The sequence below is a fragment of the Cynoglossus semilaevis genome, chromosome 16 (assembly GCF_000523025.1).
Source record: "Cynoglossus semilaevis isolate Cse_v1.0 chromosome 16, Cse_v1.0, whole genome shotgun sequence".
NCBI lineage: Eukaryota > Metazoa > Chordata > Actinopteri > Pleuronectiformes > Cynoglossidae > Cynoglossus > Cynoglossus semilaevis.
In genome coordinates, this window is record NC_024322.1 from 17,748,200 (window position 1) to 17,770,342 (window position 22,143).

A 22,143-nucleotide genomic window follows, 5' to 3' on the forward strand; every position below is an offset into this window, starting at 1 on the left:
ACAGGAGGACTCTACTTCGTTCAAATCTGGGGCAGGGGGTCAAACTCATTTAGGTTCAGGGGCCTTATCTTTCCTCCAATTTTTTGAGGTTGCCTAGCGCCCTCTGGTGACTTCCACTTTGGAGCATCAGTAAAAAGAAACAATCTGGGCTCAAAACCAAAATAATTCATGTTAAAATTAAAATCCAAACACAATGTTAAATTTGAAAAAGTTTGGTTAAAAAACACCCTGTAACTACATTCGTCCTGAGGTGAAGAAGATAAAAATAATCTGGTGAGATGAACCCGGCGTCAGCTCTGTAATTCCACTCACGCTTTTGGATTCGTCGGTCCTTCAGCGCAGCAGATAAGTGCTACACTTTTAGCAACCGCAGGCGTTGCCGTGACACGGCGCTGAGACCAGCGTTGGGCCCCTGGACCGACTCCCACCCAGAACATTATTCATCACCTAAACACGGCCGTGTTCCATCAGGAGTTTCTGCTCCATAATCCCACAGCGTGTGCTGTTTCTACAAAGTACACCCAGGAGCGCGCTGCGTCGTCCCGAAGGACGACATCAGAGGGAGGTCTGCTGAGAGACCGCCACCGGCGGCGTTCTTGTTGTTCTTCGTTTTTCACTTAACTTTTCTTCACAAGAAATTCACTGTCGTTTGAAATTTAGTGCCAAATCAAATCCCGTGTTGAACAGAACCCACAACCGCTGCAGACGGTCCTGATGGATTTTCTGGTAAATTCAGAGATGGCGTTTGATATGATGATATTAAACAGAGAAGGGTGATCAAGTACCCAAAGTAGGGGGCAGGTCCCCTGCAGGGTCACACGGCTAATGTGGAGGCAGTAGGATTTTGACATGTTTTCTGTATTTATACCCCAGTGGGGAAGTTGAAGAACTACACCTGTGGTTGTAACCGATCTAAGTACTAATGCGCAGGAAAAGTATAGTGATTAAAAAAAAAAAAAAAAACAACCTCCGTCTTCACTGTCTGACTCTGACACTGTCAGCGCAGAGAATGTTTGGATTCAACCTCTGAATAATCCTTCTCTGCTTCTGTTTGCTCTCTGTAGATTACAGGCTGCGTCGAGGTCGCGCCTCGTCCTTTTGCTGTGCGCCTATCTCTCTACATTAATTGTGTGCCATTACCAGACAGAGCAGGTCAGGCCTCTATCTGCACTGAAAGCACTGCATGCTGTAATGACTCGCTGGTGATGGATGGGACACAGCTTGACAGAGATAAATGTGGCAGGTACTCAGCACCTTTTCAAAAACTGTGGGAGTACACAGTGTGTGTGTGAGTGTGTGTGTGTGTGTGTGGAGAGGCCTGTGTGGGCTGACTTGTTAAGATACGTCTGTTGGCAGTGTACAATAAACATGTGCAAATTTGCCAGAGCGTAAAAAAAACCAAACATTTAAACATCGGATAAGACGGTTGAAACTGAAGTCGATTTTAAATTAAAAAATCCAATTTATTAGAAAGTAAAATGAAATAAACTCATATTTATTTTACATCCGATCTGTGTGTTAGACATTTGTAACATTCATTGATCAGATTTGTTTTTTAATGCAGGGGTGTATCTCTAATGCAGGGGTGTCAAATATACGGTCCATGGGCCAAAACCGGCCCGCTTGATGACTTTTGAAAGTAAAAAAACGCACAAACTCTTCATGTTTGTGATGTTTTGTCAAATTATATTTCATTAAATATGAATATTTTCTAATGTTCTTGTACTTTTTTGCAGGAAAACAAAGGGGGGAAACGTATTGGTATTTATAGGTAAATATGTTACAAAAACAGAGAACGAGTAAAATAACAGTATACAAACCTGTGTACTTTTTAATTCTGATTAATTTAATGATTTAATGTTAAATGCAAAACAACAGGATTATTCTACTTGTAGGGAGTTCCTGCTCCGTCTCTGCGTCTGTAAAAACAGTGTCCACAGTTGTTTTAAGGCGAGACAGACTTCACACACCTGCTGCGTCAGTTGGTTTACTCACTTCCTGTTTCTCTTCACTCTCTTGTTTTGCCCGATTTTTTGACAAACAGTCACCAGCACGTCTTTAATGTCCACTCCCTGGACCTGAACCCATAAATAACTTCATGTGACTCACTCAGCAGTCGCCTGGAGATCACCTGACCTTGTTAGTTCCTGTTGGACCACAACCTACATGTGAAGTCCATCTTAAAGCCGCGTTGAGCCACCGGTCTGAATTTAAGATGGCTCTTGGATCAGTGTGTCGGCGACACGTGGTACCACCTTAAGTGAATTTAATAAAAAAGGAAGACTCTTCCAGATGAACTCATGGAAGGAGGAATGATTCATTAGATTCATCATCAGAACAACAAACACCGGCTTCTCGGGCCGCGGCGTGTGAAGAACTGATGTGTAAGACGTTCTGCTGCGCTCTACTTTTTATTTCATCTTCCGTGTGACAGAAATGCTTCTGGACGTCATTACATTTCCTCACGCCTGATAATGAGTTCTCGGCTCGGCACAGCCGGCTGTGGCGTGTGAGTCACGGTGCAGCAGAGACGGAACATCACTGGTTCTACAACCGTACGTGAAGCAGAAAGATGAATTGAGGATAAAAAAAAAATGCCATGATTCAGATATCTTTTTTTAAAATTTCAATTAATTTATTAAGATATTTTTGTCCGATATTATTGTCCAAACGCTTAATTTCCGATATCAACCGTTACCGAAATATATGCAGCCATTTGCCTCCAAAACTAATCCGATTATAAGAGATTACAGTGTATTTGATGAAACCCAGACATCGCGTTATCGGGTTTTCATTATCGGAGCAAAAAACGATAACAGTTCTTATCGATATTACATATTTATGCTAATGTAGCACCGATAATATCAGGCAACTGATATTATTGGACATCCCTAATTATAATAATAATAATAAGATGAAGATGCAAATGTTGCAATTACAAATCCCATCAATAGGTGGTGTGCTGTGTACAGTATGACGTGAGAGTACCTGTAATTAGTGAGTGTGTAATTACAAGTACTTTGATTCTGAGACGTTCAAATGTTAATTACAAGTACTTTGTACTTTGATTCTGAGACGTTCAAATGTCTTCTGTTAAATCTACTTCTTCGTGAAGTCAGAAGAAGACGCTGACTCTGAGCTTCGTCGAAAATCCGTCTTATTCCGCGGGGTCTCTCTGAATGTGGTCTCTGAGCTGTTTGTTCATGTCAGGGGTTACGGTACCACCCACTGAGCCACCGTACGTTACGGGGTCAGACCAATAAACCCGACTTGACCTGACGGCACGTTCGCCGTCACAGTCTGACTAAATAATCCCCACAGACGTGGAGAAAGGCTGGAAATCGATGCATAATCAAGCCCACAGGTGGCGACGGTGCTGCAGTAACTGTTACCTGGTGTGTTGTCTCTGATCTTATCGCTGCTGCCGCCCAGTAAATTTACTTCATGAAGCTCGTATCGTATTGTACCAGATTCCTGCCAGTTACACCACAGTACAGTAATACTTGTTCTCTACCCGTGAATGCAGTACTAATGAGTATCCAGTACTGTGTTTGAATACATTCTGAATCCTCTGAGCAGCCACAGCTTATCTGGCATCTGATTCAAAGACAGAGTCTGTGGTCGGGGTCCGACTCGGGGTCCGTTCACTCCCCCTAGTGTTTGGTCTCGTTCACACGTTGGAAACCCACCAGTGTCGGTGACACAGAGGCAGACGAGCAGCTGCTCTGCAGCAGAGGTTAGGACTAATTAGAGAGTCAGATCTGCTGATTACAGTCGCTCTGTTTTCCCTCCATTTCTTCACTGATGAGGTTTTTGGTTTTTGTTTTTTTTTTAGGAAAAGAAAAGTTCATCTAATAATTCTGACCTTTGACGTGTAAAAACCTGATCTAACATCCAGACACCCACAGGTTTGACCTTTGAAACACATTTCAGTCATGAATGAATCATCTGAAATCACGATGAGGCTGGAGGGGGAAAAAAAGACATTTTTAGATCAGTTTTAGAACTTTAACCATTCACACCAAAGCAGGTGTGAATGTGAGTGTGAACAGCAGTTTGTCTCTGCGTCCCCCGTGTGGACAGGAGAGGTGTTCACTGTACTTTTTTATGATTCTGATTAATTATATGGATTATAATTAATCGTGATTTTTGTTCTGGAACAGATAAATAACCACAGTTTGTGTAAATAACGGTGTGTGTGTGTGTGTGTTGAACGGAGTGAAGAATTATTGGATGTACAGTGTGTGTGTCATTCTGGTCATTTTTATTTATTCATTTTTCAACATAATTAACAGCATTAATGAGTTAATTCTGACGACCCTGTTTAATTTTTATTACCATTAACATTCGATTAAACAACAACATATTTTGACATCATTTTGTTAGGATTATATGATATTACATGTTCAGCATTGTCCTTATATATATATATATATATATTATGATAATCACTAACAGAATGAAGAAAATCATATTTTTTTAAAAACACAGTTAGTTGAAAAACAGTGTTTAAAAGTGGATGTTTTTTTTGCCTCCTGTTTCCATGACAACAAATATTTCTTGATTCTCCCAAGTGCTTCCTGTAGCATCTTTTTTTTTTTTTTCAGGCCACGTGGGGATTCTATAGAAGCGTAACAGGCTTCACTGCACTGGGGAAAAAATAAATAACCAAAAGTGGACTCTAACATGTGACACCAGGGGAAGAGAGTGTTTTCCAATATGTGGCTGCACTCAGAATCAGAATGTTCAGCTAACACAGAGCCACTCAGTGCTGCCACCTACACCTGTAGAGGCTCTGCACCCGGCTCCACTCACAGCTTTAATCTTTAACAGTCAAGTACAGGGAGGTTTACACTGTTTTTAACAGTTATTTTTCGATAAAAGATAAAAATGTTTATGAAGTGAAAAAAAAAAAATAACACCATGTCAGCAGAATATGAAGACGGTCGGTAACGTTCTCTGGAAAGATCTGCTCATCAGTCATTTGAACAGAACCTGCTGTTCTACTGAGTCGACTTCTAAAATCAGTGATGTTTTTTTCATATGACTGAGTTTTTTTTTTACATAATGAAGGATGTCATTGTTTTAATGAAGAGGGTCCAGCTTTGAATTATCTTCGTTATCTGAGAGTAGAAAGACGACGGCCTCCACACACACACACACACACAGACACACACAGATGAGTGAGAACAGCTGTGATTGTTCTTACACTCTGTGAAGTGAGCTCTGCGTGTCTGATGAATGAGCGGGGAGGAGCGCCAGCAGGGGCAGCGTCTACACTGCTGTCATTACCTCTTATTACAGCTTCACCTCCAACGCTGTCACTCACACACACACAAATTGTTTTCCTCCACCTCTGCTGCCTGTGTGTGCTCATCTGACAGCTTAACAACCACCCAGTAATTGCACCAGGAGTGTAATTAAACATTAGCCCTGGGTAAACGTACCAGTGTAATCTCTTACCCCTGTTAGAACTGATCACATCACGCTGTCGTCCACCGACGTCCGGGCGGAACAGTCGCGGCCGTCGTTATAATGCTGTAGTTAATCCTGTGCTTCTGTCTACATCGTTAGCTTAGCGTGCGTGTCGCTACAGCACAATCCACTGAATTTAAACCCTACCTAATTAGGCCACACATCACAGACGAAAGTCAACAAAGACGTGCGTTTGTGTAAATGTAAACATGTCAGTGGTCAGATGTTCGGTGTAATCAGCTTAACTCTGATTGGTTGGTGCTGGTAACAGTGGACCCAGGTGAACGTGTTAAATACTTCTCTGTTCTCTTTAGTTTACTCCCCTGCAGCTGCGCTGTGTTCCACTTTCTTAAATTGATTTTTTCAACCAGAACCTTGTCTTTAATACCTGCGGCCAAACTTTCCTTCTATGCCCTGTGATAGACCCGGTAGTACCCAGTAGGTGGCAGTAATGCGTCTAACAACATTCAGATCTGTATTAAGAAAATGTCAAAGAAGAAGTCGAGGTTAGGCGAAAACAAAAAGTTATGTACCGATGTGTCGCTAACATGCTGCTAACAGGCTAACTGCTTGGACTTCGCTAACATGCCCTTTTTTTATATATCACGTGCTAGCACTGTGCTTTAACGCAGGTGTTTTTTTTTCACTTTGCTACCAAGGCACTTTTGTCTTACACATTAGCACACTGCTAACATGCTGCTAAAGACGTTTTCAAGTTAGACATGGCTAACACGGTCGCTGACGCTAACTCATCTCTCCTCTCCTATTGGTTGATTCTCATCTTCTCTGTTCCTCAGCAGTTTCTCAGTGTGAGTTTTCCCTGGAGTGTGGCGCCCACTACGAATATGCCATCGAAGAGTTCTGTCTCGCCAAATTCAAGTTGGACATGCAGGAGCTGGACCAGAGACAGTGGTGTAGCTGGGAGGACACAGTAGAGTGAGTGGGACACACACACACACACACGGCCTTCGTTAACGACACCCTGCCTCCCTTTCTGTTGACCAATTGTGTGCGCCGTAAATTGGGCTGCCATGACTTCCCAAAAAATTAAGGGAAAAAGCCATGATTGATGGTGGGGGGGCAGAGGGGAGGTGGATCTGGTGAGATGGGGCAGATGATGGATGGATAAAAATATGATCCAGTTTGAGTGTTTTTTTTTCCTTCTGGGAAAAAAGTGACCCACCCTCCATTTCTGATTTTTTTTTTCCGTCATTGGCTAACGTTCCTCCCAGATTTATTAGCTTCAGTTACTGTAAATAGGAGAATCCCACAGCCTCCGGGTTCCTGCGTCTGTGTCCACTCCACTCCACTGCACCCCCCACAGGAATCTGTCATTTGTCTGAGGAGCCAAAGTCTGGATGTGGGTAATGCAGCCCAGATCCTCGGCCCATACTTGGCCTGTGACGGTTAATAAAGAGTTCAGTTATCGCTCTCCAGAGAATGAGAAAATAAGACCAGGAGTCTCTGCTCCTTCTCCAAGTTCAGACTTTTTATTTTCCCAGTAATCAGGTGTTAATGGATGACTCCTGAACAATTAATGTACTTAATAATTAATATGAGTACATGTTCAAACAGTCAGTGAAAAACCTGTTTAAAGACTGAAATCCAAAATGTTCTTCCAAGAAAAAACGCTTCGATCATTTTGACTTTTTTCTTCAGTTTAATATTTGATGTTGCCTGATTTTAGATCCTCATGTTTGCAGATTTAAAAACATGATCTAATGATATAATATTTAAATAATTACGGTGCCAGAGTTTTTGACAGGAGATACAAATTCAGCAGGCAGATAAACGAAATAAAACACATTAAAATACATGAATAACACGATGAACTGAATTTCCCCAGAGTGGGAATTAATAAATAACAATTTTTTAATTTTTTTTTGCAAGTGGTGAAACGTTGGTTCACGTTTTAGCCCGAGAGCAAGAACATCAGTGATGAGGGACACGAACATTTTAGTTTGTTTGTTGAACATTTCTTCGTCTATAAGAAGGTTTTTATTGCCCAAAAATCAGAGAATCATACTGAGACAAAATTGAACAACGTCAGCTGTGACGTCAGCGGTCGAAGAGGAAACTGTTGAATAAACATCGTCGATTCTGGAGTTTATCGTTGAGTTAAAGGAAGAGTTTTTAATATATTATCACAAAGTATTTAATATTTCTAGAAAGATAACCTCTGGATTTGTTTCTGATTTTATTACCGATAAATCACATTCTTAGATCTGCAGGAGAATTTAAAATCTATTGTTTCCCTTCAGAGGAGTGAACTTTAAATCTGAGCCTTAAATCTCTCCTCCTTCTTCTTCTTCTTCTTCTTCTTCTTCTTCTTCCTTTATCTCTGCCACGGGACTAAATGAGGGTTTAGTTGTGGAGGTTCATATTTCAATTCACTCGACTGTTGAGCAACTTAAAGCTCCGTCTCAGGAGGATTTTTCTATTTCTTTTTTTTTTCACCTTATCAGTCAAGTCTGTGAGATAATGAAATGCTCTTTCACTTCTTAATAAAGTACAGCAGCTGCAACATGGGAGTCACTGCACTCTGTATTCTGAGTCGGCAGTACTTTAAGTACTTGGTGTCTCGAGGGACTGCGGGAGTGAAACACTGTAGCTGTAGCTGCACTTAGTTGCCCTAAAGCCCCTTCTCTCACTGTTGCTCCATGAAAAAGAGTTTTATTTTTAAATACTCCTTGTTGAAGGTGTTTTTAAATCAAATGAGTCAACCTTTGTTTTGGCCCCGTTTATGTTTATTTATATCAAAAAAAAAAAGTCAAGAAAACAAAATCAGTGCACAGTGCACAGACGAGTAAACAGAAGTTTGACGTCGGTCAAATCTGTGTCCAGCTGTAGGACAGTTTTCAGCCCCTGGAGAAACTACTGCGGGGGTGTTAAGTTCAGTTAAAGTGTTTTTGGTACGTGTGTGTTGTCATGTACTGTTCGCACAACTGAACGGGGCTGAAAATCCTGGAAACTAAACATGAGAAGCTAACGTCATGGCGACATGCGACACTTCTTTTTTTTTTTAAATATTTCCTTCTTGATGTTTCCTAAACTTGGTAAACACCTTCTAGAAGCTCCAGCAGGAGGAGCTGTGACAGCAACCGTGTCTAGGATCAGTAAAGTCGGTCTCTGTGGCGACCCTCAGTCCAGGCTCCAACATGTTCACCTGGATCTGATCATTTTAGATGCAGATGTAGAAACCACTTCATCCACGTGTCAGTACACGTGGGCTCCATACTAAGTCCTGTTTAGGTGCCCCCTCCCCCCCCACGCTCCCCCACCTCAGCTCCTTCAGTCAATATCACATGTAGCGTCAGGCTTGTCCAATTATGGAGGCTGTGGAAGGCAGCGTGTCACCAACGTACGACTGTGAAGGTGGTCGATCGAAAAAATCTTCTCTCGTGGGATTCAGCTGAAAGGTGACGCCGCGGCATTAACATTTCACCAATTAACGAGACGGAAATCAAGTCCAGTGTCACGTTAATGATGTCGACAAGAAAAAAACAAAACAGTTTATTTATTCTTGGGAGAAATGCTAATTTATCAAGTTACAATAAAAAACATTTCTTCATTGATTTAATAATTGACACCATCATAATACCAATGCCATGTGGGGCGTGGTGTAGAGAGGGTTAGTCTGAAGCCCAGGGTCTGGGTCTACAGAGAGGTCGCACCAACCAGTTGATATAAAACAGAGTTTGAGAATCGTGAGGCAGAGGAACAACGACACAGTGATTCTCTCAAATCAAAATGACTTTCTAGTACGAGTGTCCGATATTGACTTTCTTCATTTCCGATACCGATATCAATCGATATATGCAGCCAATTGCAGCACACTACTACACACAACGTCACAACGGCAGTAATTCACTTTAACTTTGAAACTATTTTTTGGTCACATCATCATCCGAGCAAATTGGGCATTAGCTTCAGCTTCCCACAAGCTCAGAAATGGACCTTGAGGTCGAGGGCGTCGAATGAATGAATGAACGAATGAATGACTGACTGTAACTGGATCTTTCCAGGTTTTGTGTTTCGATGTTTGTCACTCACGCTGCAGACACAGGTTTAATTCTAAGCCAATGTCAAAGGCAGATCCAATTTGTTTGTGTGAAATGGAAAAAGAAATCCAACGACAAACTCAGTCCGACTCTAATCTAACGTCTCCATCTCTACGGCAACATTCAATCAAACATCAAACACGGTCAATTAGAAATCCTAATTAGATGTTTTAGATTTGGGTCAGAGTGTTGTTGGTAAATGAAGAGAAGCGAGGAACGTTCTTCATCCTCTATTGACACGTAAAGTGTTAACGGCGTTACACCGACAGCTTCCTACAAGAAGGAAAATGTTGTTGTTCGCCCACACGGATCTGCCAGAGTTCAGCAGAAGACGTGGCCGCGGTCCAGACTCTGAATCATCTCTGAGCTGACGATGAAGGTCTGTGTTATAATTCATTAACAAATCGGTCTAGAACAAAACACGTTCCATTGAATCCCAGTTGAAATCATCGGTTTCTGGAACTTTAAGGCACTTTTTTTCTTCAACTTCTGGTTTTCAATCTCTTGATTTCACTGCGTACGAAGTCAAGAATCAGAATCCGACGGTACTTTAACTCAGCCAAACTGGGGGCACCGAGTTAGATCCCCCTCCGTCAAGTGGATAGTGGTTTGTACTTATTGGTGTTCATCGTTCGTCTCATGTTTAGCAGCGGTTAGCTGCATCAATCACGTCATTTCTGCAAATCTGTCTAAAGGGATGGGGCGACCCAGCTGCGGAAGCTACTGTGGTTTACGATCAGTCGTCGTCCTGTCAAGATTGACAGAGAACCTCAGGTTCTCTACTTCTTCTTCTTCGTCTCCACAGTGGAGCCTCTTTACCTTCAGACTTTCTACATTTGTTTAAGATACAAAAAAAGACAGTAAATGCCCCCCCCCAGCCTAAAACTCAGATTACAACATTCCCATCTAATCCAAAGGTAAATATTTTCTTCTCCCAGATGAAGTCTGATCCAGTCCGGTTTCTCCCGATCTCTGTTTTCCCTTCTGAACTCGGTGGAGTTAAAAATAGCCGTCCTCTGATTTTTACAGGACCCGTCTCCTTGTGTACACATCGGAGGGTCTTTGGCCGTCAGTCATGCATGCCCGTCAACCATCTGTAATAATTTTAAAACCCCCTTGGAGGGTGAGCCCCCGGTGGGCTCTGAGCAAACTGCGGCCAGACAAATCCAGTCAGCTCAGTTGTGTGGAAAGCGAAGCGAAGTTCCCGCTCCGCCCCCTGGTGATTAAACGGCTGATTAGTCGGTGATTAAAGTCGGATTCTTCTGTGGTTTTTACAGCTTTCGTGCCTGGAGAACATCCAGCGCTGCCTGGTTGAATATCAGCAGAGGTTGTTTTGAATAATTACATAATTACGCTGGCTTTTCATTTGTAGCTGAGGGCGAGTCACGACAGAGCAGAACCAAATCTGAAGTCTGTTCGAAAAAAAAAAAATGAAATCAGGTTCCCAAAGTTGGGGGCAGGTCCCTCAAAAAGGCAGCTAATTCTGGGGGACAAGGATTGTAGTAAAGGAAACTCATTTGTCTTTCAGTTTGATTTCTTCTTTGTTTGTGCCACAGTAGGGTAATTGCAGTGTTTTTCTATTTTCTTTTTAACCTGGATATTTTCCGGCAACAATGTTGCGTTTCGTCTGTGCTCAGCGGGGATGGAGACGTGGGAGGGGGGCGCGATGGTTTTCACTCTTTGATTCCGCAGGGAGGAACCTCAGGGCAACACAGAGATAATGAGGGAAAAAATGGTCAAAACCCAGGGCCCACATGGGAAGTCTAGTCCTGATGTGACACATGATCAGATGTTGATCTGTGAAGAACATAAAACAACCTTTGGTTGGTGCTGTAGTTCTCTGATAGAACTCAGCGCTGGTTTCCTTTTAATCAGACGTTTCCTCAGCCGTAGGTAGAACCAGTATAACGACCAATCATATCACTGCTGATCAAAACCGTTTCAGCCCAAAGAATGTGTTTGGTTTGAACCGCAGTGTGATTCTCCTCCTGCCTTGTTACCCAGCAGCCCCCGCAACTTCCTCCAGGCTGATGTGCGTTTGCCAAAAAAAGGAAGAAGATATCGACATTTAGATGCTGGCTGAAAGGAGTCTGAAAGCCCCCCCTGCAACCGCCACCCCACAGGTCGGCAGGTTCCTGACATGTATTCATTTACTCTGGTAGATGTTGTTGTGAGAACCGGGAGTGAACCGTGGGACCCGGCTGTGATTGGACAGTTCAAGGACCACGGATCTGTCTTTCCTTTTCTTTCTTTTCAAAGCTGCGACAAAGTTGAACTCCGTCTTTGAAAAGGTAGAATAACTGAGAGAGTAGCTGTTACTCAGGGCTGTTACTCAGGGGTGTTACCTGGAGTTACTACATTTCTACTGCTAGCATTTGTTGATGATGAACCGTTGGTTCTTTGTTCCTTTAATGTTTGTTGTCGGTGATGAAAACCAAATCTCCAAACGCACATATTTACTTCTTTCTTTAAGTATTTTTCCTACACGATCAAAAAATGTTTAATTTACAACAGAGGAGAACAAAATTGTTTCATGTTTTAGAACACCGACTTTTCAAACGTGCCGTCTGCAGCCTCCGTCTCCCACGTTTAGAAAAACTAACACAGAAAACGCAAAAACGCTCTTCAGCGTTCAGAGCTGGAACTCGTTCAGACACGGTTTCTGTTCCTGTGGGAAACCAGACGAAGAGTACGACAAAAACAGTAAAGTTTACTAAAGTTTGGTAAATTTAATTGGCTGCAGTCGTTGACAGAAGGAAATGCAGTTCGTAAAGATGAAATTCCGAAATGTGGCCAAGAAAAAAATTTAAATAAATGACAGGAAGTAAAGAAAAAGAAAGAAAGGTTAAAGTTTCCACCTTGAAGACGTTCAGTCTCGCGGAGGAACTTTATCACACATCAAAACAGTGATGTCACCTCCTGAAGCTACTTCGCGGCTGCAGCGCTGGAGCCACGCCAGGCTCCTCCAGCTGTTTACGTCTCCTAAATCCCCGCCACCACACACACACACACACACACACACGGAGCGGAGCTGCAGCATCAAAGGCTGTCAGAACTTTGAACATTTTTAAAACGTGAGCAGTGAAGTCAGAGAAGAGAAAACGCCGCAGACGCTCTTGAGCAGAGATAAATGTGAGGATCAGGAATTCAACCTTCAACGACTTCAACGGTCTTCACGTGTGGCTCAGGTGTTGGAAATGTATAATATCTGTGGAAATAGATTTGAGGAGAACTAGACCAGAGAACGCAAACTGAAGCTAACGTTAATGAACGCAGATCAACGAGAGCTCACGGTTCAAATGAATGTGTGTGTGTGCTAGGAAAACCGGCAAATCGTCGACGTGTCATGGTGAGTAGAAGTTGGAAGTTGGAAAATCCAAAGCGTTTGTTCCACGTGTACCACTACTCTGTACCTTACGCTGGTATTTTATCATCGACTTCCAATGATTATAATCACTTCATAAAATTGGCGGTACCGTTATGGCATCTCCGTTAGTCCGACCTGGAGGACGAAGATGTCACGTCGCCTAGAGTAAAAAAAGTTTAAACTTTAGATACGAGTCTCTCACTGGGAGCTGACGGAACCATCGATGATGTGACGTCAACGTTAGCTAAAGCGACGGAAGTAATGTATGGAGCGTTACATGCTCACTGTTGGACGTGTGCGTCTGTAGGTCGTCCTCTAAATTACTAGTTGTCTGGACGTGGACTTAATCGTCAGACGTGAACTCCTTTATCCAGTTTGACATCCGTTCAGTGTCTGTCGTCCTTTATTGTTTCTCGTCTTCTTCTTCTGTCCACACCCTGTAGGCTCTACGGAGACCTGACAAACTGCACCTACCTGGTGGCCCTGAAGATGGACTGCTTCTGGCCCAACAGGCTGGTGGACGAGTTTTTCATCCAAGTCCACAAGCACTACTTCCACGACTGCTCGCTCTCTGGACGACTCCTCAGGGATCCGCCCAACCGCATCCTAGGACCCTTCATCGTTGTGCCGGTCCTGGTCACTCTTCTCATGACAGCCCTGGTGGTGTGGAGGAGCAAGCGCAGCGAGGGGATAATGTAGTGGCAGAAGAATGGGACGGGTGGGGGTGAAAGTGGGGGAGAGGGTTCAGACGATTCGAGTGACTTGGGTCGTGAATCATCTTCTTTTTTTTCTTTTTTTTTTCATTTTTGATTTGGACACAGCTGCTTGACGACAGCTTCAGGGGACGTTGGACAGGACGCTTCTCCACGACTTCAGTCAAACTATTGAATCTGACGCCTCGTCACTCGAGTCTTACTTTTATTCAAGACTTTAACCAAGTGCCGACCACGGCGGTAACTGTTTAACAGGACGATGAAAATATTCAACATTCTTCACACGGACGAAGTGCTGTAAGAGGATCTACACTAAGACATAATGCTGGGGGTCGGGGGGTGGGCTGTAAGAGGATCTACACTAGGACATAATGCTGGGGGTCGGGGGGTGGGAGTGGGTGTTTCTGTATGAGGTTTCTGTCACTGTTTATGGTCCAAAAAACTTGCAGGATTAGGGTCATTGTCACTCCTAGGGTACACTCACACTCGGGCCGTTTTACTGCGCCCAAGTGCGATTGCCCCCTAAAGTTCTAGGGCTAGTGTGAGGCATGAAGAAGTTGCCCCCGCTACGGCGCGGTTGGAAGCGGTGGGCCAAACACGGGGAACAAGGATCCAAACTTGCACACTTGTGCTGTTGAGTAAATCTCCAGCTTCCGCCGCAAAAATCTGTGAATCGCGCGGTCAGTAAACCTATACACTGTCGAGGGCTGATCGTTCACAACGCAGACGTTGTCAGATTCGCTTACGATCGCGCACAGACAACTGTCACTGACAAATGTGTGGAAGGGCAACTGGGCTTTACCTCGCTTACCTTTGGGGTAATGTGAGTGCGAGAGTGAGAAACTGGCCCTAGTCTGAGTGCGAAGGTAAGTGTGAATGTGATTGGCTGTGATTGGCTACAGCTCCTCCTACCACCCTGACAAGTATTACACAGTAGTAGGTGAAAGTATATGTGAAGATACTTTGATTTCTCGTTAGGTGAACATACTGTATTTATACACAGGAAGTACAACATGAGATTATTCCTCCAATGCACTCTGGGAATGTCTTTGTAACTCTGCTGTCAAATAACTCTCTTCAGTTCATTTCAAGTGTTTTGTGAATCTGAACAAAATGATTTTATTCTTCTATTCACTGACGGTTGGACTGACTCTCCGTCTGGCTGCGACAGGAACTGCAATTCCTCCTCCCTCCCTGTAACTCATCTCTCTCCTGGCTCCTGGATTCCAGGTTGTAATCCTGACCGAACGACACGTCGGAGATTGCAGTCTCGTTCAGGCGCCTGATGATTGACAGGAGGACACGGACACTCAGAGATGGTCAATGAGCCGCGGTCAGAGGCTCCAGCTGATGCTGTTGTCTCCTGCTTCATCCATCACCACGGAAACAGAAATGTAGACGTGGCTGCAATATTGAGAACAGACGGCGCTAATGTTGCTGGTCTTTTGTGACTCATTAAACACAAAGAACAGGAGGTAAATGTGATATTCATTTTTATGGTGTGAGATCATTTTTTTAGAAAGATGGTGCCCCCTAGTGGCAGCCTGTTACAGCATCTCCTGCTAACGTTTTGAGAAGATATCGAGCGAGCTGCTTAAGGCTAGCCCTGATCATGAAAGAGCGGGTTCTTGTCTTCACTTTTTGTTTTGGTCCAACTTTTTGTCTAAAAAGTTAGCCACGCTGCCACGTTAGAGAAAAAAAAAACATTAAAAATGTTGGTGATTTAGTGACTTAAACATAGGAAAGGTAAAAGATGATTCCGGAAACTCGGGAAAGAAATCCGGAAATCCTCTTTCCTATTTTTTTTAAATGATTTTCTCATTAAATTCTCCTTAAACTCAGTGAAACTCCTCGACTGTTGCACAGATGAAAACATCCCTAATCCTAATCTTAATTTTAATCTGAACTAAGAACAAACAGCAGAACAGCCACTTCTGTTTTCATCGCTGTATCTGATCGGCCGACGCTCGTGGCCGTTGAGAGTCGTCGTATCTACAGACCTGAGGCTCGGTATCGAGTCACAGATTCTCTCTGTGGCGACGTGTTCTGTTCTGATTCTATTATGCTGTGACCTGCCCCACAGCAGAACTCACTTAAAAACACACCCACTCTCCGACAACACGACCAACAACATCTGGGCTTCGAGCCAACATACGGTGAAACGTCTTTGTTTCCTGTTTTTTCCTCCAGAGTTCCGTTGCTGCACACGACTTCGTTTGAAAAGATACGATGATGAAATGATGACAAAAAAAAAAACTTCAATTATGTTTCTGACCCTGACAGGATTATTTCTGCACGTCGATAGATGAAATGGAACGAAGAGAATGTAGATGAACTGTGTCGAAGGTGAGTGATTATTAATGTATAAATGTGTGTGTGTGTGTGTGTGTGTGACCGTGACGCAAACTCTGTTCACTTGGTTCAATCTGATGTCATTTGTAGGTTCAGTTCTTCACAGGTCGTGAGTTCCTGCTGCTGTCCTCCACCTACATGATACTACGATATACATGTATAATAACGATAAGTATCCATGCTGTACCTCCTGTAGTACTTATTCTCGTTCTCGTGAGTATTAAGTACACAGCTCCTGTTTCAACGTCACCTCAAACAGGTGCAAGTTGAGACGTGAACCTGAACCTGATCGGAAATCAGACGTTTCTCCGGTCATGTATCATTAAAGACTCGTTCGAGGGTTAAGTTTAGGGTTAGGGTTCCAGTCTCGGTGAAGTGTCGAGTCATTTGAGAGACGTTTGGTTGAAGTTGAGTTTAAGGAACAGTTTTCATTAATATCCACAACAAAACGTTGCATTTGTTTCAGGGCGTCAGTTTTCATTTCCTTACGTTTGACAAACAGACTCTGACTTTAAACTACTTTTATCGCATTTAATGAAACTAGCCAATCATAACGATGAAACACCGGCGCAGTAATGACGACAGTTTAAAACTGACTTTAAACTACTTTTATCACATTTAATGAAACTAGCCAATCAAAACGACGAAACACCGGCGCAGTAATGACGACAGTTTCAGCTTCAGATCTGAGTTCATGGTAAAACAAACATTTTCACTTTGACCTGATATCACAGATAAAAACACCAACCAGTGACTGCAGCTGTGGATTTCCCACAGGATCTGGGAAGAGTGAAGGACGAGCGAGGATTCCAAATCCCTGCAGGACGTCTAAGGAATGGTCACGCTCCTCTGTGGATATGGAAACGGAATAAATGATTCCTGAGGAAAAACTCATTTATTAATGATCTAGAGGAAGTCGTCCAGTGTGTTTTTACTTTTTCTGCAGGTTAAAATGAAGCAAATTTAGAAAAGAAAAAGAAAAAGTCCATACCAGACGAACGCACTCATTAAATACATTAAATATTCTACTACGCTGGTTAAAATGATGCAAATTTAGAAAAGAAAAAGTCCACACCAGACGAACGCGCTCATTAAATACATTAAATATTCTGCTATTTAAGAGCTAACTTCTCAGGTCTGTTTGCCCTTCCTGCCCCTCTGTCTGTCTCTCCCAGGGTAATTAGCTTCACCACACTCAGCTGTGCTGCTCTGTTGACGAGCCTCACTGGTCTCACCTGGTGCCCACGGTATTTAAACCCCTGTCCCTCCGTCTGTTCTTGTTGGTCGTTGCTCTGAACGCATCTCTTTGTTTCTCTGTACCTGAAAGTTTACTTTGTGAATTTTACCTGCTCTGGGGGGGTCGGGGGGGTTCTGTTTGTTTGTTTCCTGGTTCAGAAACCTCAGACTGACCACCAAACTTTTTCTTTTTTTTTTTACTTTGAGCTAGAAAGGTTTAAAAAAGTAGTAAGGAAGTGCAGTAAAGTTTTTGTTTCGATCAATGAGCATTTTATGTGGTGATACATTTTTTATTTTTTTTTACATTTTGAAAAATCAAAATAATTATTCAAAATCTGATTTAGGCCTGAATAAAGAGAAACTTCTCTTTAATAAAAGTCCATTTAAAAAAAGCAACCTCCAAATGTTGACGGGACATGTGGACAGGCGTCCACTGGGACGTTTGCGTTGATGTATTTAACGTGGCTTGAAGTGTGTGGTTTTTGTCTGTTGACACCCACCTACTCAGCAGTTCAGCCGTAGACAGATGCTACCTCCTCAGCAGTTCAGCCGTAGACAGATGCTCAGGGCTGAGTAGTATCTGCAGTTACTGCAGTAACGTTCTCTCAGGAACGTCCACGTGCACCAACCACAGACGCAGCAGCTGTGAGCTCAACTGAAATGTCAGGACTTTGAAACGTATTTACTCGTAGCTTTAGCGTGAGCTAATCCATGTAAACACGCCAGTATCGCTGCAAAAACGACACCAAACGCTCTGCAGTGTGAGTCACATGTTAGAACACAACGTTTAAGTCAAAGAATTTCGTCTGGGAATTCTAATTATCAGTCAGAATCCTACTTGTTTTTTTCTGGAGTTTGTTCCAGGGCTTCAGTTTTCATTCCCTTACGTTTAACAAACAGACTTTTATTTTACGTTTATCTCATTTACCACACTACTTTATCGCACTAGTTAACACATTCGATGTGTACTTACGACTTTGTGGAGTTCTTTAATTATCTTGCTTTGCCGTTCAGTGTGTGACACGGTGCTGCCCTGAAGCACTCGTTAGAACACACTCGTCTTCAGCCTGTGATTTTAATGCTTTAAGTGAAACCCCGCTGCTCCACCCGGAGCTTCTCCCCGTGATTGTCATACTCTCCACCGACTGTTGGTGGTGTCGTTGGTGCAAAGCTGTCACTGCTGCACGACCGCGGCGGCCTCCACATTTTCCTTCCCTGCACTGCAGGTGAACAGCTGCAGCGACTGTCATCGACAGGAAGTGCTCATTTATGGAACAGCTGGAGAGGCAGGATCTGCTTACTGCCCCTCCAGAGACTGGAGCCTCCCGTTTAATTCCCCCCTAAATGGTTATCTCTGCTGCTGCAGTGTTCGACACTGGCTGTTGACAGTGGTGGCGGCAGCAGGATGCTAGCGGGGGCTAATTGAAGCCACTCTCATTTTGATACTAATTAGTAAGAAAACTCTGCTGGAAACCTTACAAACTGCTAATGAGGTCGCTGGTGTGAGACGGGAACTGCGCCCCCCACAGTCAAGTCCAAATGTACACTCTACAGTAGGAGTCGTGATGAAGGCAGATGTTACCGGAGAACATCCACACAAACGCACCTCATTCTTTGAGAGAGCCGTTTTATCATGTGTAAAACAGCGCCCCTCTATACGTTATGTGGCCAATGAGTGTTCAAAACATGGTACTGCACTCCGTTGTCTGTGAGCTGGTTTGGTTTCCTCTGAGGTTTTCCCCACACCACTGCTCAAATGAGACTGCGGTGAAACGTAATTACTGTTCAACACTGCCCCCTGCAGGCTACATAGTGTACTATGTATTTTGTAGTGTTGTCCGAATGTTTAGAGGGTGGAAGTTGTCCATTGCAGCATGATGGGATAGCGAGTGTAGCAGCGTTCGTTTTAAACAGCCACTGTGTCAGTCAAGCCACCCCCCCCACCCAGCCACGTCGTAATGTCATTCACAGATGTCGGCAGTAATTCCTGTTCATTCACAGTTTCCTGTCGGAGTTCATTTCCCTCGTTGGTTCCCATGGAGCCGTGGTTTTATTCGTCACGTTCACTATTCCACAAACTGAACAACAGTCAAATGTGACTAAAGGAATAAATATGATTTCCACTGATTTGAACCGGAAACGGAGTGAAAACCTGACCGTTTCCTGTCATTTATTTTCTGATGAATCACCAGGAAAACTGAGGGAAAAAGAAAGAAATCTGAATCAAATCTATAAGAAAAAGAAAAGTGATGATTGGATGGATGCACAGTTGGATGGATGGCGTTCTAACCCACCGACCTTCTGGACAGTTCAGTCTGAGATGTTTTCATCTTTTCCTCATTATTAAGCGAGCTGTGAACCCTTGCGTCTCACCGTGGACTTCAGCTTCACCGACGATCTCCCTGAAGACCACGGTGATGACGGGCTCCGTCATCAGTATCCAGGAAGTCTCCTCTGGTGAAACGGCAGCGATTTGTGTCTGAATAAACTGTTTGCTGTGGAAAAACAAACACAGACGGTTGTGGAACGGTGACGCAGCGAGGAAATAATTCAACAGAACGACAGAAAAAAATGATCGGAAAAATAAACATCAGCGAATGGTGGTGGAGAACATGTTGGGTTCTGTAGTCAACGTTTATTTTTATTTGGGGAGAAGTTTTTTGAGAAGTTCTCAGTCAATGTTTACTTTTTTGGGGAGAAGTTTTTTGAGAAGTTCTGGATGCATGCCACCAGGAGGAAACCTAGGGGGCGACGTGTCACAGGAGTTAAAGTTCAAATCCTGCTCGTGTTGCTGCAGTGATTTGATTTCTGGTTTGATTCCACCTGCTCTGTGGACAAAAACGTGCAGATCACCAGGTGAACTTCAGTGACAATCCTGCAGGTCAAAGGTCAGGACGGCTGCCGGCAGTGAAACGATCATTTCGTACTCTCGTTCATCTGACGTCAATGTTGCTGTTATTCAACAACGTAATAAACAGCAGAGGTGAAGAGGTTTTTTTTTTAATTACATGGATGTAGAGTTATTGTTGTGCTTCTGTTTAAGTTGGCATGACTAAACGTATTAGTGTTTGCAGCCTGCCAAGCTAATCTCACAGCACAATGAAGTGCCTCCCACGGGTGGATGGAGCGTGTGGGCAGCTTTTGACGCGGAACAAAAGGAATAGAAGAGGCACTTAGCCTTCAGACAAACACGGCGAAGCACACACGGACACGCGGAGCCCGTAAACATCTGCACTCACATACCTGGATGCGTACAACGTGTACGACAGGAGGAAAGAAACGATCTCGACTAAATAATCAACAACGAACGTAGGTTTGTTGACTGTGTTGTTAATGTCAAGGTTAGGAGGAAAGAGTTTTATTTTCTATAATATACTGAGGAAGTCAGGAGTGGCAGAGAAGTATGTGTTTTTGGTGCGGACGATAACACAGATATGAGGTGTGCGGTCAGAGTGTCAGATGGGTTCTGAAGAGGGGTGGCGTTGATGAAAATCCTCTCAGCCACTGTTTGAATTGATTAGAATCTTCTGTGTGATTGAAGCTGACGTGTGGCTCCGCCCTCCCCCACCCCCCTCTCGTGCCCCCCCTCCTTCTGGCTTGTTCTACACTCACGGCCGCTCCACGGGGAACATGTTGGTCAGAACTACAGGCTGCTTCACAAATGTTCAGAGCTGAGGATAGAAACAGGGAGAGAAGTGAAGTGAAGTGAGCAGCTGCTGCTGAACGCCCACCAGCGCCGCACAACAAACGGAGAGACGGACGGGCAGAGGAAACACACGCGCACGCACACACCAAATTAAGGAACAAAGATGACCTCTGACCTCCGATGCAGCGCTCACTGTTTAGCTGCAGGCCTGACTGACGTTAGAAATCCAAGACTTTTTTTGTTTCTTCCATGTACGGTACGGTACGGCAGTGGGTTTACATCGGTTAACACGACATGTTTGAGTCTGGGTCGTAGTCTGCTCTCTTCTTCTTTGTTGGCGTTATCGTCGCAGAATTCTGGAGGATGACCCTTTGACCCCAGGTCCCAGTCTGAGGACTGAAATCCACTTCCTCCTAGAAAGGTCATCATTCAAACTGTTGGAAATGACATTTACGCCGTGTGAAAAGTTCGTCGATGAACATGGAAATGACATTCACGCCGTGTGAAAAGTTCGTCGATGAACATTTTCCTCATACACAACTGTTGTCATAGCAACGGATCATTACGTGTATGTATATATACGGTACACCACCAGGGGGTGCTGTCCAAAATGAATAACCAGTGGTGGGGGGGAGTACAACTAGTTTTTCTGACGTTGTGATTGTGTGATGCCCTAGTCATTCGGTGCCCAATCCCAGGTCTGCGGACCGGTGCCGGTCCGTAGGTCATTTGTTATCAGGCCTCAGATGGAACACAGTGAAAAAATGTACTTTAATTTTACTGATTAACTTCAGTCACAGATAATCTGGCAATATTTCAAAATACTAGGTCATTGTGAATGTTAGTGTGAATGGTTGTTGGAGTGGAGAACTGTATGACCAACCGCTGCTATATGTGTGACAAATACACTGTGTGTGTATTTCTATATCTGTGTGTGTGTGTGTGGCCCTGCACTGACTTCCTTCCTGTCGAGGTCACGTCACTGCACACAGTCCAATTATTGGCCTCCTAAAAGTGTCCTAACGACGGCGTGTGTGGGAGAGTGGCGACTGACGGATGACATCACGGCGTCAGCTCCTTCCTCTGCTCCTCGGTGAAACACACCGTGACCGGCTGACAGTCGTCAGACTGGATCAGCGCCACGTGACGAAGAGCTGAGGAAGAGTGGCGTTGAACAACCGACCACAGAGTCTGGCTGTTCGTGATGACACTGAGGAACTGAACTGCGTCTGTGGTGGAAATGTTTGCTGAACATTTCTTTAACAAGCGAAGGAAATAAAAACAGTATACGAC

The 22,143-nt window shown here is 43.8% G+C and overlaps 1 protein-coding gene and 1 long non-coding RNA gene across 3 annotated transcripts in view; both read left to right on the forward strand.

Moving 5' to 3' along the window:
- ramp1 (receptor activity modifying protein 1) overlaps window positions 1-13,944 on the forward strand; it is a 28,125-nt gene extending 14,181 nt beyond the window's left edge. The window contains exons 5-6 of one of the 2 annotated variants that reach the window (XM_025063916.1): window positions 6,276-6,411; window positions 13,347-13,944. In XM_025063916.1, the coding sequence (XP_024919684.1) occupies window positions 6,276-6,411; window positions 13,347-13,602 (392 nt within the window). In that variant the 3' untranslated portion in view covers window positions 13,603-13,944. Of the gene's footprint in view, window positions 1-6,272; window positions 6,412-13,346 lie in introns of both variants that reach the window. The other variant, XM_025063915.1, reaches the window with a different exon arrangement.
- A 21-nt stretch (window positions 13,945-13,965) lies between these two features.
- On the forward strand, window positions 13,966-16,940 carry LOC112488311 (uncharacterized). The gene is made up of 3 exons (XR_003052229.1): window positions 13,966-15,091; window positions 15,900-15,962; window positions 16,746-16,940. It is a non-coding gene; the product is annotated as an uncharacterized LOC112488311 (long non-coding RNA).
- The last annotated feature ends 5,203 nt before the right edge of the window (window positions 16,941-22,143 follow it).